The sequence below is a fragment of the Lissotriton helveticus genome, chromosome 8 (assembly GCF_964261635.1).
Source record: "Lissotriton helveticus chromosome 8, aLisHel1.1, whole genome shotgun sequence".
Lineage (NCBI taxonomy): Eukaryota > Metazoa > Chordata > Amphibia > Caudata > Salamandridae > Lissotriton > Lissotriton helveticus.
The window spans coordinates 81677766-81695288 of record NC_136069.1 but is presented as its reverse complement, the minus strand read 5'-3'; the positions used below and the strand labels follow the sequence as shown (position 1 = coordinate 81695288).

At 46.1% G+C, this 17523-nt stretch overlaps 1 protein-coding gene across 7 annotated transcripts in view; it reads right to left on the bottom strand.

Annotated features, from left to right (window-relative positions):
• Positions 1–17523, bottom strand: part of SPICE1 (spindle and centriole associated protein 1) — a 591766-nt gene that overhangs the window by 388304 nt on the left and 185939 nt on the right. For all 7 annotated transcript variants that reach the window (XR_013599733.1, XM_078656677.1, XM_078656679.1 and 4 more), the window contains one exon: positions 7520–7641. Coding sequence is in view for 6 of the 7 variants with exons in the window: in XM_078656677.1 (XP_078512803.1) it covers positions 7520–7641 (122 nt within the window). In the remaining variant the exon portion in view is untranslated. The remainder of the gene's footprint in view (positions 1–7519; positions 7642–17523) is intronic.

The window sequence follows — 17523 nt, the reverse complement described above, 5'->3', positions numbered from 1 at the left end:
TGGTTTCATGTCCCATAATGCTCGCAAATCATGTTTTAGTGAAAGCTTTGGGAGATCTGCTCTCACGATTTGTTGTCCCAAGCTCTGATTCTTTTTGTATGCGAAAATGGGGCGCGGAAAGGGGCATTCTAGGTCTTCTAACAGGTGCCAGTTTTTGAGCACAGCCTGTCTAAGCTTATGTGTGTCAGGCCCAAAGGTCGTGACGCATACCAATCTCTCCAAATCTCTCTTCTCCTTGATTTGTAGTAATGTATCCCGAGGAGAAGAGAGATTTGGAGAGATTGGTATGCGTCATTATGGGAATTGTCGTCGAAACTGACTAAGCCACATTATTCCTCTCATTGAGGTGCGTATATAATTGCCACACTGCGTGGCTGTAGTGGAATAGATTTGCAACTCATCAAGGTCAAACGTGGGCACCTACAGATCAACACGTCACACCATTCATAGACTTTGTTTAAAGTTGACTGCACTCAAAACCCCAGAATGCATCAACACTGCTAATGGTCCCTTCTTTTACCCGGGGAAAATGGCCGCCGCTGTCACTAACGAACAGCAATCGATTGATGAACACTGTCTGTATGCGGAAGAAACAACCCGCTCTTAAAGGTAGGAAATTCGGGCGGCTCCGTGTGAGCTTAACGTTTGTAATTCTACCGCGCGCTGACTCAAAACGCGTTTTGTTCTATTTTCTCTTTAGAGATTTACGGATTAGTAATCGGAACGCACTAAGAGTAAAGAGAAAGGCGTTTCCGACGTTCTGCAGCCCCGGCTGGGGCCGTGGCTTGGGGGCGTGAGGCGGCACCCTGTTTATTAAATCTACAGGTACGAGAATGATTTCAATCTGGGGTTCGAAGTAGATGTTTTGACAAAGTGGCAATCTTTCTAAAAAAGAATGATTTAATGACTAGGGTATTGCCCATTCAGGTACATGTGAAATCTTTGAAGAAAAGACAACGTTTTCCCCACACCGGTGCTCCCTACAGGTACGCTATATACATTTTCGTATATAAGTATCCGGATTTTAAAAAAAAAGTATCTAAGGTTATGACAAATAGGTCATATGATTTTTTAAATAGGATTAAAGAAAAGACATCCCTCCGCCCCTCCTTATATTGCAAGATCGTTTTTATTTAAGGTAGGAATTCCTTGATTGTTTCGCGACAAGGCTGGCAATGCTCATGATTACGCATTGCTAATATGGACAATGTTTTTGTTCATTCTTCAGATTATTTTTTGTGAAAGTGTCCCCTGTCGATACCTGAAATAAGGACTGTGTCCATGAATAGAAACCACGACAGGTCAACCTCATAGAAATATACAGGTACATTGATCACTTTTATCCAAACGGTGCTATTCTTGAAAAGAGGTTAATAGGTTTTATTAAAACAATGTTTTTTTACATCCCAATAGAGAAATAACAGAGCCCTGATGATAGTTTGGACATTCGTGGCCCGAACTTGAAACGCGTCGGCTTATCGAGCAAGAGCTAACTACAACATTTAGTGTGTTTCAAAATAAAACTGCTACATGCTTTTATGCTCTTACAACTGAATTGGCTCTTTTCATGAAAATAATTCTTTCTGATTATGAAATGGTTGTATATAATCACAAAACTGTGACACTGCTATGTGTATTGTATGTTGGATGTAATATTTTATGTTTTCTTTTTGTTAAATTTAATTGTGTAGCAAATTTTTGTAACTCTTTTGTATTGTGTATCCTTTCTTTGCCATTCAAAACTTCTTAAATAGTTTCTCCTTAAAAAAAAGGTATAAATAAATATACTGGACTAGATTTAACGAATTTGTTTATTTAGTCCTTAAATACTAAATATTAAATTATTGAGTAAGGGGGCAATTTTGTGTATGTCAATATTATAGGGTCCAGCCCTCCCTCAGTCCCGCTAAGGACCTATCTCCTTTCTTGTCCGGATTAAATAGGTAGCAAGCGTGTCTGGCCCAGCCACTAGTGCACTCTGCAAAATGGCGCCCTCAAGTGGCACCTCCTCACCCAAGATGGCGCTGGAGCCCCCGGACAGACAGAAGATCCCGCTCTAATCAGCGGTGTGTACAATCATTTTTAAATGCAAGTATGCGGTAAATTTTAAAAACAATAATAGTTTTGGTGCAACAAAAGTTTATTTTTTAAAAGCAGACTACAGGTCAAAAGACTATTTTAAACTTCCCTAAAAACGCTCTGTTCCTCCAAACAGCAGCCCAAAAGCGCTAGCGTATTTATCGACTGAAACCTCCACATCCAGATGGATTAGCAACCCCCCAGCCCCTATTTACCTTCCCCTTCCCCGCCTCAGCGCCTTGAGCCCCTCACATGTAAGTAGCCACGCCATACAAACTCCTGGTTGATTGATAGACCGTTTTAATGATTAACGTCCGGGCTAGCACCAGAAAATGTCCTTGTTACCAATGATGCAGTATGAGAAGAAATTCATGGAAATTCACTAACACTATTAACAGGCAATTTCATTAATCCTATTTTAAAACACTTTACATGACAATATATATAATATTAATTTATTTGATTTGTAAAAATCATAAAAGGGTGGATCTTACCACCATGCAATGAACATCAACATCTTTGAATCAACGTTAAAACAACATAAAATGGCACAATAGAATGACTCAGATCAAGCTAGATTGCACGAATAAGCCACAGGATATAAAATAGTATAGTAAAAAAAAGAAAAAACACACACTGATATGCCTCTGTAAAGGAGTTACTGTCTCATTAAAACATCTAGACCAACAAATGAGTGCTGTGGCAGAGGATGCAATGTACTTAGGAGATTGTATTTAACTATGTATAACTGTCACATGGTCAGACTGATAAAGTGCATTTGCCAAGGGAGTGGGGAGGAAATTGTCTATTAAGAGAATCAGAGAAAGACCAGAACCGGCCACGGCGAGACCATGAAGCCCAGATCATCTTTTATTGCTGTATTTTTTCTAGCTCTTAGGCAGCGAAAGCCAGGAATTTTATTGTTTTGCAGGGAAGTTGTATCGAAGACCCACTGAGGCATTTTATCACCGCCGCCCTGCAGGTCCTGACTTGGGCTTCTCTTAAGTGTGGTTTCAACAAGGTCTTCCGTAAGGTTAGTAATGCCGGGCAAATACATAGTAGGTGCAGTAGCGACTCATCACCCTTCTCGCACTTTACATGACAAGAATATATAAACTGAAAGTACACCAAAAGAACTGTCATTGAATAAGGAGTACAAATGGAAAAACATATTCCAGTTATAAATGAAAAACAGCACACAAGGACCGTAAGCCATAGAAAGGTGATAGATAAGTGTACAATACAGTGAGCACGTTACCAAATGATACAACTCATATGTAAGCCAACCTCCTGATTTTACTAGGTCTCTGATCTTCAACAACCTGTAGTTTCAAAAGGGATTCAGTAGCAACTTTCTTCACTGGCTCTTCTCCTACTGCACATTCTTTGTCCCTAATAGTTCCATAAAGTTTCCTATCATTTTAAATTTCTACACGCTGCCTCTGGAGACTCCACCCACCAAACCATCAAAATCAACAAATTTGTATATACACAACTCTACTTGAAAGTCTCTTCTGCTTCACACATCCCAACCCTCAAACACTGCCTGCAACTCACTCTGGTCTGGAAGTCCAGCACTTACCTGAAGCGTAATCCGACCAAAATATTGCAATGTTGTGAAGCAAAACAAGAAACACATAGTTCGAACTTTTTCAACATGAACATGGAGGATTTGAACCGGAACTCTTTAAAGAGCACTCATCACAACGAAGATAACAAGTTACTTACCTGTAACTACAGTTATCCAGCATTGGTATCTTTCAAAGATTCACATGCCTGAATCATTCCCCGTTGTTGAGGCAGGAGTCCCAAGGTAAATTACAAAAGTAGTGCCATAAGTAAATAATAGTAGTAGGCTAAAAGAAAAAGGCCTAAATCTTAGTGGCCTATCTACATCCTTATATTAAAAAGAACCAAAAGTCAGCTCTGACCAATCAGCTACCAGCACCCTCAAGAACACTCTCAGCAGAGGCAGTTCTCCTCAGATTTTCTGCGCACAAGTGGGAAGTAAGTATCCCGAATCATAGAGAACTGGCTCACCGGAAAGGAGGGTGGGTGCATATGAATCTACGAAAGATACCAATACTGGATAACTGTAGTTACAGGTAAGTAACTTGTTTTCTTATCCAGTATTGGGGTATCTTTCATAGATTCACATGCCTGAATCAGAATAGCAAGTGCTATATCAAATGTACTGCCATTTGTGGATGGTGGGAGACAAGTGTTCATAAACTCCCAAACTGCATCCACAATGGTTGAGTAATTTTTTTAATGACCAAGCCTTTAAGAAATCAAAAGCCATCTTAAAAGACATTACCGAGATAAAACATGAATACATAAATATTTATATATATATATAAAATATACACACACACACACACACACACACACACACATATTGTTGGCCTTGTCATGGCAGAAATGAATCATAGATGCCAGCTATCTGACGATTGTTGCCTTTGTCACTGCAGTTCCAAGTGTTGCTTGACCATAGGCCACAAACAGTTGGTTGGAACGTCTGATGTCTTTAGTTTTCTGTAGGTAGAATTTTAGTCTTGATTATGCTCTGGGCACGAGATTCGGCCAAAATTTAACAACAGTCTTGTGAAATGTTGAGGTCCTTGAACTCTAAGAACTCAGAAGCAATGCGTGCAAGTGTAGGGACTGTGGGTCCGGATGAACGACTTGGCCGCTGTCCCTCGACAACATCGTAGGCGTCGTAAGAAGGCGAATGGGCTTGTCTTGAGACAATAGCAGCAGTTTGTGGAACCAATACTGCCTTGGCCAACGAGGTGCAATCAGAATTAGACGGCAACCCTCCAGCTTCATCTTACGGAGCACTTTCGGGATCAGTGGTATTGGGGTAAAAGCATATGCACAAATCCCTGACCATCGCATGGACAGGGCATTCCCCATTGAGCCCTGTTGAGGGAACCTGCTGGCATAGTAACGGCATTTCTTGTTCTCCCTCGTTGCGAATAGATCCAGTGCTAGTTTGCCCCAAGCCTGGAATACTCTGTTCACCTGCTCCTGCTCTAGCTCTTACTCGTGACAGTCCGATTGAGACCTGCTCAGCGTGTCCGCCAGAGTATTGTGGAGACCTCTGACATGTTTGACTCTCAGGGTTATCTTGTGGAATGTGACCCACTCCCACAATTCCTGAGTCACCTGCGAGAGCATAGCTGATTTTGTTCCTCCTTGCTTGTTGATGTAATACATGCTGGTCGAACTGTCGGTACGGACCAGCACTGAGAAACCCGCAATCCTCGGGAGGAACGCTTGCAGAGACAGAAAGATGGCGCGGAGCTCCAGTCTGTTGACATGCTGTAGTTTGTGTACTTGAGACAATTTTCCTTGAATCTGCAAATCTTGCAGATGACCTCCCCATCCCTCCATGGAGGCATCGGTTGTTAAAGTCTGGACTGGTTTGTAGGAATGTGAGACCTTGGGCTATAATTCGCTATGTGTGACCACTAATGCAGAGAATCTATCATGTGCGGCATGACCCTGATGGAATCGTTGTATGAACCCACGGCTTGTTGCCATTGAAGGTGTAGCTCCTCCTGAAGAGGTCTAATTTTGAGCCGTGCCAAGGGTATAAGATTTAGGGCAGAAGAACACATCCCCAGGAGTGATGCAAACATCCGGACAGAAACTGACCTTCTTGAAATTATAGTTGCTAATTTTTGGAGACATATTTGGCGGTCGTGCAACAAGAATGCTCTGCACTGGACCATGTCTGGCATTGCTCCGAGAAAAGGAATGACTTGGATTGGACGCAACTGTGCTTTGCTCTCATTGAGAGTCAGCCCCAGAGAAGCAAATAGATAGACACATGCTGTTGTGGCAACCTTGGCTTCGTATTCCGAAGGACCTTTGAGCACCCAATCATCGAGATAAGGAAACACTTGGATTCCTCAAGATCTCAATGCTGCTGCCACTGGTGCCAAGCACTTCGTGAAGATTCTTGGTGCCGATTTCAGCCCAAACGGGAGCACTTTGAACTGATAGTGGGTGCTAGCCATCGTGAAGCGAAGATATTTGCGATGTTTGGGGTGGATAGGGATGTGGAAATCCGTGTCTTCCATATCCAGAGAAGCCATTAAATCTCCTTTGTTTAAACAGCTTAAAATCTCGGAAACCGTGACCATCTGGAAACGTTGCTTTTTGAGGAATTTGGTGAGCTTGCGGAGGTCTAGAATCAGTCGCCATTCCCCTGACTTCTTTTTGATCAAGAAGAAACGAAAATAGAAACCTGTTCCTTTTTGAGATGGTGGAACCTTCTCCATCGCATTCTTGAGGACCCCTGGGCAGAGTAGTAGGTGGATGTTTGATAAATACCTGAGTGTGGCCGTTGGTTACTAGGTCCAGAACCCATCGGTCTGAAGTAATTTCCTACCATTTGTGAACAAAAGCTGAAATCTTCGAGCCCACGAGTATGAAGGGTAATGTGGTTGGCGCCCTGTGGAGATCAGGGTTTCCTGTTAGTGTCTCGACTTTGATTCTGTGATTGCTTTCGACCACCCTGACGGGAGAAACCGGCCGTAGAGGATTGGCAGTATGATGACTGGTTGTAAGGCTGTCTGTACTGAGATTGATACTGCCTTTTTTGTTGGTTTTGGTATACTCCTCTTGATTTAAACCCACGTCCTCTTGCGCCTCTGAAAGATCTGCGCCTGTATTGAAGGGCGCCTAACGATCTAGCGGTATCGGTGTCCGTTTTGATAGCTAGGAGGGCTTCATCAATGTGTTTACAAAACAAGGACTCTCCGTCATAGGCCATGTCTAGAATCTTTGTTTGTACCTCACGTCTGAAAGTAGTGACTTTAAGCCATCCTTGGCATCTAAGCACTGTAGCCCCAGCGAGTTGAACCGACACCTATATAGGCACATCACTTCCAGCGCGGACAACGCCATGGCGGAGCCGAATGTAGTCACCTACCGTCGTGCAGTGGTACTGCTCAAAAGTTTCAGAATCCAATCTGATGCCTAGGGAATATTCTAAGATAAGGAATCTGAGGCTAGAAGTCTCTATCAGATTGCGCTATATAAACTGCAGAAATTAAGCAAATAAACCAATTTCAACAGCATGTGGAGAGCAGCCTTTTGAGATGGTATATCCTTGGATAAGATTCTATAGGAGTTTAGTTCTTCCACTATCCATCGAACTACTCAAATACCAGCTGATCCAACCATACACACTTACACCCAACTGGAAAACCCACTCAGTCAAATCCAGTTTGAGTGACTTGTGCTTTTTAAAGTGCTAGTAGTAAACCAGAATTTGTGCTAAAACAGATTACTCAAACAAGTATCACTAACCAAGCTGGGTGACAGACATAGAAACATTTGCAAGTTAGACATTGCTGGAATTATAAAAAAAAAATATGGGAGTGTAGCCATCTATATTTTCATACATTCCATAAAGAGGGTGATTTACCTGTGAATCCATGACTGACTCGCTGAGGACTGAGAGCTGTGTTGGAGGATCACGTCTTTGTGCTATGGGACCACGGGAACAATCCAGATCGCAGTGAGGTGCCACGGTTATGTTAGGAAACCCTGTAAGCGCAAAGACAAATGGTTCTATTTTAAACTGTCACAAACTAAGTGTATAAGTCCAAAATCATTGACATTCTATAGATGAGACAAAGGGTTGATGCAAAAAAATTACTTGCCTGTAACTCTTGTCCTCCAGGGTTGGTATCTTTTATTGATGGATGACTAGGCGGAGGAGTGGGACATACTCTCTCGCTCTCCGGCCCGACTTGCTGCTGTGTATTTTAACCTTTTAATCTGCACTTTGCACTTTAATCCATCCCAGGGGATGAACTGACTCGGTGAATACTTTTTTTAAAAACATTTGTATAGATTTGAGTATACTTGTGTTTGTGTTCTGCAGTGATTTTAAAACTGTGCACACCTTACCCTGAGTGTCTCGGCACCCGCAGACTCCTCGTTCCACCGCCAGTCAGCTGACTGTTCGAAGTGGAGGGAGACTCCGGGGACAGCCCGTTTTTACAGAGCCTCTCACTCACTTCCTGACTGCCCCGATCTGAACCGCCATCTTGGTTGGGTGAGCGGTCTAGCTGCTCCGCCCCAATCTAGACAGCCGGAAGTATATTTACCGGCAGGGGAGAGGGAGCGCAGCAGGCGCACGAAGGGCGCACCGAAGACGCGCCTAAGAGAAGCCCGTCTGCGCCCGTCCGCGCTAAGGCAGCGCCAGGCGCCAGAACCCCTGCCGACACGTGGCCACACCATGAGCGGTAAGATATTCTACTCGAAGCCAGAATTGCTGAGGCTTCGACAACACAACTGTACATGCACCAGGAGGAACCCAGCACACATCTCCAAGCCACTGCCTCACCCTTCCCAACTCTGCAACCGTTTCAACTTAAAGCCTATAGCACCTCAATTCCTCAGACTGCCCTCAAGATGGGACATCTTAATGTCAGATCGATGCAGAAGCATCACCTAGACATACACGATCTCCTGGCTGATCACTCTCTTGACGTCCTGTTTATGTCTGAGACATGGCTCCACGAGGACACGGAATCGGTTATCAACCTGGCCACCCCTATGGGATTTACTACACACACCCTGAACAGAAGGTGCACCAAAGGTAAGCCCGTCTGCGCCCGTCCGCGCCTAGCGCCGGTCCCCCTGGCCCCCCCCCATTCCCAGCCCACCAGAGTCACATACGATGCCACAACCCTCCTCGCCCTCAACCCCGGGCGCGCCCCACAATGCTGCGAAGCCACCCCAGGACGTACCCACGGTCCTTTCGCCTGCCTCTCCTGCAAGTTCAACTGTTCCAGGACCTTCACCAAACCCACCTCCTCCACACGCAGCCCTGACGCTAACCACCTAAAGTGCATCCTGCTCAACACTCGCTCGGTCCACAGACACGCAACGGAACTCTGGGACCTACTCGACACTGCCTCACCGGACATCGCCTTCCTTACTGAAACCTGGATGAACACGTCATCAGCACCCGACATCGCCATAGCCATACCGGACGGCTACAAGATTACCCGCAAAGACCGCAACAACCAAACAGGAGGAGGAATCGCCATCATCCATAAGAACACCATCAAAGTCACGACCAGCGCCGATGATACTCTTGCAACCGCCGAACATCTCCACTTTCAGATCCACACCGACCCTAGGTCCACACTTAGAGGCCCCCTCATCTACAGGCCTCCAGGCACCCGCACTCAATTCAGCGATGACATCACAGACTTCATCAGCCCACATCCCCTCGCCTCCGAGAACTACATCCTTTTAGGAGACTTCAACTACCACCTTGAAAACAAACATGACAGCAACACCACCGCCCTTCTGGACAACCTGGCCAATCTCGAGCTCAAACAACTCGTTGACACCCCCACCCATGTAGCCGGACACACGCTCGACCCTATCTTCACCTCCAGCAAGCACATCTCCTTCGATCGCACCACAGCCCTCCACTGGACGGACCACAACTGTGTTCACTTCAGCTACAAAATCACCCTGACCCACAACCGCCCACAACCCATTCCTCGGAGAAACTGGAACAAAATCACTTCCGACCAACTCCTCACATCACTCAACCAAAACCCTCCCACCTTCTCATTGGATCCAAACCAAGCAGCCACCAACCTCAAGCAATGGATCACCCACAGTGCTGACGAATTAGCACCCCTGAAAAAACACCAGATCAAATCAGTCAACAAAAAGGCTCCCTGGTTCAACGACGACCTAAAAAAATCCAAGAAGCTATGCCGCACTCTGGAGAAAACATGGAGAAAAAACCCGACCACAGACAACATGTCCTCCCTTAAGGCAGCCACCCGCAAACACCACCAACTGATTCGATCCGCCAAGAAATCAGCATTCAAAGATCGTCTCGACAACAACTCTCACAACAGCAAGGAACTTTTCAACATCGTCAAAGAATTCACCAACCCCACCGCAGCATCCAACGACATCACTCCATCCCAAGAACTATACGACGCGCTATCCTCCTTCTTCTACAACAAAATTGCCGACATCCACAACAGCTTCGAGAACACTCCCAGCGTTCAACCCTCCCCACCCCCCTCAGATCCAACCCCGCCAACTAACAACCTTAGCGCCTGGAACCCAATCACCACTGAAGACACCATCCGCCTAATGAACTCAATCCACTCTGGCTCGCCAACTGACCCCTGCCCCCACCACATCTTCAACAAAGCGGACTCCATCATCGCACCCCATCTCCGTGATGTCATCAACTGCTCATTCAGATCTGCCACCTTTCCAGATAGCTGGAAACACGCCGAACTCAGCGCCCTCCTGAAAAAACCCACAGCAGACCCCTCTGAACTTAAAAACTACCGGCCCATTTCCCTCCTCCCATTCCCGTCCAAAGTCATCGAGAAAGCCGTCAACAGCCAGCTGGCCGCCTTCCTTGAATCCAACAACTCCCTTGACCCTTCTCAATCCGGATTTCGAGCCAAACAGCACCGAAACTGCCCTCATTGCAGCTACTGACGACATCCGAACTCTACTGGACAACGGTAAAACAGTGGCCCTCATTCTACTCGACCTATCCGCCGCTTTCGACACAGTCTCCCACAGTACCCTTATACAACGCCTCAGCAACATTGGAATACAAGGAAAAGCCTTGGACTGGATCACCTCATTCCTCGCTGGGAGAACTCAAAGAGTCCGACTTCCCCCTTTCAACTCTGAGGCCACCGAAGTCATCTGTGGTGTACCACAAGGATCTTCACTCAGTCCCACCCTCTTCAACGTTTACATGAGTCCACTTGCCTCCATCGCGCGTTAACACAACCTTAACATCATCTCTTACGCCGACGACACCCAGTTAATCCTTTCCCTCACCAAAGACCCCAACATCGCCAAAACCAATCTTCACGAAGGTATGAAAGAAGTAGCCGAATGGATGAAACATAGCCGCCTAAAACTCAACTCAGACAAAACGGAGGTGCTCATCCTAGGATCTTCCCCCTCCGCATGGGACGACTCTTGGTGGCCTTCCGCCCTGGGAACAGCACCCACACCCACAGACCACGCACGTAACCTTGGCTTCATCCTAGACTCCTCTCTCTCGATGTCCAGACAAGTCAACGCAGTCTCATCCTCTTGCTTCAACGTACTTCGCACTCTCAAAAAGATCTTCCGTTGGATCCCCCTGGAGACAAGAAAGACTGTCACCCACGCACTGGTCACAAGTCGACTGGATTACGGCAACACTCTATACGCCGGAATCACAGCAAAATTACAGAAAAAACTCCAACGCATCCAAAACGCATCAGCAAGACTCATATTAGACATCCCTCGCCAAGATCACATCACCGGACACCTAAAAGACCTCCACTGGCTTCCCGTCAACAAAAGAATTACATTCCGCCTTCTCACCCACGCACACAAGGCCCTCTACAATCTAGGACCCGAATGCCTTAACACTCGCCTGTCCTTCTACAAACCCACCCGCCAACTAAGATCGTCCAATCAAGACCGTGCCGCGGTCCCGCGCATCCGAAAATCCACCATGGGTGGCAGATCCTTCTCCTTCCTTGCCGCCAAGACCTGGAACTCACTCCCCACTCACCTCCGCCTTACTCAAAATCACATCGCCTTTAGAAAAGATCTTAAAACTTGGATATTTGACAAATAATGAACCCCTTCCCCAAGCGCCTTGAGACCCTCTGGGTGAGCAGTGCGCTATACAAATTCCAGAACTTGAACTTGAACAGAAATTCCAGAGGAGGCGGACTAGCGCTTCTAGCCAAAGCACACCTCGCCTGCCAGTTAACTAAAGTTGATATTAAGGGCAGCGAAAGTGCACGATTCTCTATTAAAGCCAATTCCCAATTTTGTGTGACAGGCCTCTTAATCTATAGACCCCCCCGGCGCCGACACGCTATTTATTAATTCACTCCTACAGTACCTGGGCACCAACATAACCAAAACCTCCAACTTTACGATCATAGGTGACCTAAATATACACCTCGACTGGGACACGGAGCCTAAAATTTCTGCCTTCTTAGCAGATCTCGCTGCTCTCCAGCTTAATCAACTCGTGAGTGGCCCCACCCATAGAGCGGGACACCTTTTAGAATACCATTTTCTCCAACCTAACAAACGGAGTGGTAGGAACTCCCACCCCCATGGCATGGACGGACCACCATTTGGTGATCATGACTATCCCTTGCAGCCCCACCCCCACTCCTGCGCCCACCCCTCAAGTCCAAAAACGTCCGTGGAGGAAACTCCGCCTAGAAGACCTCTACAATCTCCTGGTATCTAACCCTCCTCCTCCTAGCGGTGATCCCGACTCAGGGTACGACCAGTTCTGTCACAGGATCACCCAAGCATTGGACACCCTGATCCCACTTAAATGGACTAAGGCCCGCGCCCACGCTGCAAGCCCCTGGTACAATTCAGAATTAGCCACTCTGAAAAAAGAATGTAAAAAAGCGGAAAGAGGCTGGAGAAAGAACTACGACACCAACCTTAAGCAGATATATGTCCAATCCCAAAAAACCTATCATCGTCATGTCTGCAGAACCCGGGCAGCGTACTATGCTGCCGAAATCAACAGCAGTACCAATACCTCTAAAGCAGTTTTTAAAATTTTAAAAGAACTGCAAAAAAAAACGGCAGTCACCGCCGCCACCTCCCCTGATCTATGCAATAACATGACTAACTTCTTCACCGACAAAATAAAGAAAATTTATGATACATTCCCCAACTCTTCCCAGATCTCCGTTACAATGGACCCTACCAGACCCTGTCTCTCTTCCTTCCCAACACTTGACCGTGAGAGCTTCCTAAAAATTGGCAATAAAATCAAATCTGGATCCCCGGCTGATCCCCTTAAACCTGAAACTTTTAGCAACGCTAGCGACCTGGTCACTGAACCCCTACGGAACATTATTAATCTGTCCCTCTCCTCAGCTAAAATACCTTCCAAGTGGAAGCAGGCATGGGTATCCCCTATCTTAAAAAAGCCCACCTTGGACCCAACCCTTCCTGAAAACGTCAGGCCTATTTCACTTCTTCCCTGGCCAGCCAAAATAATAGAGACACATGTCAATACCATACTTACCAATTTCCTTTTAACTAACACCATCTTGGACAACTCCCAAAACGGGTTTAGAGCTGGACACAGCACAGAGACAGCTCTGCTCAGTGTTACAGAGGACCTCCGTGCTATTCTTGACACCGGCGGAACGGCAGCACTGATCCTGCTGGATCTCAGTGCTGCCTTCGACACGGTGTCACACGAGGTCCTTCTGACTAGATTGGAGGAAATTGGAATCTCGGGAACTGCCCTGGGATGGTTCAGAGACTTCCTCTCCAACAGATCCTTTAAAGTCTCCACCCCTCCTTACCTCTCTAAAGAACATAATATTGGACAGGGGGTGCCCCAGGGGTCAGCACTGAGCCCCACCCTGTTCAATGTTTATGTTCGGCCGCTAGCAGAGGTTGCCAAAAAGAATGGGCTGACACTAGTATCCTACGCAGACGACACCCAGTTGGTGGTAGCTCTCAATGACAACAATGGTCTGAAGGCCCATCATTTCAAACAGACCCTCACTGAGATCACCAACTGGATGACGACCAACTTCCTCCAACTCAATGCCGGGAAAACAGAGATACTGCTCCTGGGTAAAAACACAGAATCCTGGGGTGACAGCTGGTGGCCAGAAACCTTGGGCCAACCCCCTAAGCCCAAAGAATGTGTCAAAAATCTGGGAGTTTGGGTGAACTCGACACTGAAATACACCCACCACACCAAAATAGTGGCAGCCACCTGTTTTGGCATCCTGTGCAACTTAAGACCCATCCTGAAGTTTTTTGATTGCCACACACGCCAGCTAATTGTTCAAGCTACTATCCTTTCTAGGCTGGATTACGCGAGTTCCCTCTTGCTTGGTGCCAACCTAGCAGAGATTACTAGACTTCAGAGAGTGCAGAATGCTGCCGCCAGGGCTCTGGTTGGCCTTCCCCGCCACTCCTCAGTGGCTGGAGTCCTGAAGAAGCTACATTGGCTCCCGGTGGGCAAGAGGATTCAGTTCAAGGCACCCTGTCTGGCCTTCAAAATCCTTAAAACCGCCTCCCCCCCTATGCTATGCCCCCTCCTGACAGAGTACATTCCCAGGAGGTCACTTCGTTCAGAAGGACAACATCTTGCGGTCATTCCCCGCACTAAACTAGCCAGGATGGGCGGCCGAGCCTTCAGTCTGCTGGCCGCCAAACTCTGGAACAGCCTACCGGAAACCATCCGTGGCATGCAGGACCTTCTGGCCTTCAGGAAAGCCATCAAAACTCACCTCTTTCAATGACCTTTCTCTTTTCCCTCTTCTGTGTCCTTCCCTTCTGCCTCCAGTCATTCATACAGCGCCGGGATGCCCCTTGGCTGGGGCAGCTGAGCGCTATACAAATCCCCATAACATAACATAACATACATAACATTCACATGCTTGAGTCATTACCGGTCATTAAGCTGGGAATCCTACTCACCTTAAAGAGCACCATAGCCCAGATGTCGTAGCACAAGTGTGGAAAACACACACGCACGCCTGTGTAGCTATAGTTGAGCCAGAGAATCCACAGAAAGAGTATGTACACACTGACGTAGGGGACTGATCTGCCCATTGCTGTGTGGGTCAGCTACGTCGGATTGACCGCTTGAGTTTTGCCTCACTGCTGTTAATCTTCGCTGCCAGCACCCATTCTACTTACTTCTCCAATGATTGGAAGCTACTGCTGTTACGTTTTCCTTCCCTGATCTGTCTACATTACTATAACGACATCTCCTGTGAAGAATGCACTCCTGTTTCTCTGCCATTAGTGCCAGCTTCAAAGGATTATTATAGGTTACCTTCATGTCCCTCAATGTGAGTGGAATTAATAACCCGTTTAAACACCAAAGTGTTCTTCAGTACTTGGAGAAAAGAGAAAGTTCTGGTGGTATACTTGCAGGAACCATGCCTGACAAAAGTGAAACATGCAAACTACAGTAAGAATCAATTTTCTACTCTTTCTATAGTTTCTCCGCAAGGGGATGGGAGTGAGTGTATGCTTTTATAGAGAGGTGCTGCTTTCCCAATGGAGTCTTAGCCCATTGATGCAATGTCCAGAGTATATTTGTGTCAACTACAGGCAGTCTATCTGGGAAGGAAATGCACACACTTAACATGTAGAACTCTATTTATGACACTGACATTCGTAATCCTTTTATTTTGGCAGTAGAGTAGATATTTGTGACCCAGAACTGTTGGTGGTGGGTGTTGTTGTCTTTCATATGGTATCCATGATAGGAAGGCGTGACGGCGAAGTTGGACTCTAAATTCATACACAAAGACTTTAAACTGGTGACATGCCCATATAGGTAAAATAACTTTTTATTCCTCATGTATCCAAGATTGCGAGATTACATCCACTTTTGGGGAGGTAAGAAAAACAGAGAAGTGTTGTACATTCATTATGGATCACGTGTACTTTCTCATTACCCTCTAATGCTCTGGTCTTTTTTAGTGGCAAGTGCTCAAGTAAGTCATAGCATCTCGTTGTCAGGATTCGCGTTCGTGCGCGCCTACCTGGTGTTTAGAAGGAAGGGGTCCCAGTGTATCAAGGGAACTAATTAAATAATTGAAACGTAATCATTCAAAAGACAAATGTATTCAGATCCACACGGTTTAATTCACAGTGGGATGGAGTATCATATACACATAATAGAATGCAATAAACTGTATTAACGTCATACAGTGCCCCAAAATAGGAAAGGGAACGTGATGGTGAGGATAGCGTGAAGTGAAGGGATTAGGTGACAGTAAAATCAGTTGTTTAGGCATATATACGTGACACCAATGTGGTGGCAACAACTTGTATATCACAAAATAACTCGTTTGAAAAACAGCATACTACACCAGGTACAACATATATACAATATTGGTGTGTAGTTGCCACAATAAAACCAAACAGTCGACGTTTCGACCCTCTTGAAGTTGCAGGATCGTTTTAACCTTGCTGTAGGGTCTTCATCAGGACCAGGGGGTGGGGGCAAAGGACCTAATGGGGATATAGTAATTCCAAATTAGAGGGTGGTAATCAACCTCTGAATTAACACATAGGTAGAGACATAATTGAGTCGAGCCAAAAGTTGACCGACTTGTATCGTTAGTTGAAAAATAACCGTTACGTATGCAGTTAAACCAGATTTAAGAATGGGCCTGGAAATGGGAAACTGTACGAACCGCTACAACAGCATTTGCAGACAATGGCACCCCAATTGAGACCATCCAACATGTCTGGGGGATATGTATGTACATCACCATGCAATAAAAACGACATAATCCTTGTGGAACAGAAAACCACGTGCGCCGCTACAATTGCATTAGCAGACAGCCATGACACAAAATTGACACAAAATTGAGTGCAAGGGAGTTGATTAGAAACAAGCAGATGTGTCGTAGGGACCTGTATATGAGGCCGGGAGTCCGCATGAATTATTGACGTTTAAATTAAAACATGGATTGCTACAAAAGGCAGTGCGCATTAACGTGGCCTGCTGTGGATATCACGCGTGGTGGAGCCGCCGAGTTGGTTTAACTAGGAACATAGTCTATATTGTGCAAATGGGAGAATAGCTGATGGCTATACAGGGCCAACTGGGAGACGCTTACCGCAAGTCTGCGTGTTGCTTGGCTCTCAGACGGCGAATATAGTGGGTTGAAAACAGGTGGATGAAAACCGCATCTGTAAGAGAGCGAGCATTGTAAACTAAGGTCCGAAAGTGGCTGATTGGAACATCCAATTCAACCACTTTGCGATTATAAGCACAACGCTTAGGTGAACGATTGCATTTAAATGGAAAAGGCGGCACCTTACCATTTAGCGGCGGTCCATCGGATGACACTGAACAGGATTACACAGTCGTCAATGGCAGGCTTAATGCTCTGCAGGGTGGGTCTAAGGGATAAAAATATTAAATAAAGTAATTGGGGCCGGTCGCGGCTATCTGGAAGAAGCTACGGGGCCGGTAGACGGAATCATCCCCCATGTGAAATAAAATAAAATGAAACGGGCGGCTTACCGATTTGGGCGGCAACAGAGTTGCACAGTGATCGTTAATATTCTGGGTCGGCGACTTCTAAGCGAGATGAGTCTGTGGGAAATGAGACGGGAAAGGATGATAAATCGTATTGTTTATCAGAGGGAAGCGGGAGCGGGCTGGCAAAGGAAAGTGACTTACTCGGTGAATGGCTCTGTGTTAATCCGTGAGCGAGATGCAGTAAGAGTGCCGCGTTTCCTGGTTAGATATGGGAGTCATGGAAACGGGTCAGATGGGGGGAATGAAGCTAGTGAAAAGACTAACAGGTCAGGCATGTTCCCGGTGAGACTGAACCAAAAGGCAGATGTTGTCGAATGGTCAACATTGTGAAAAAA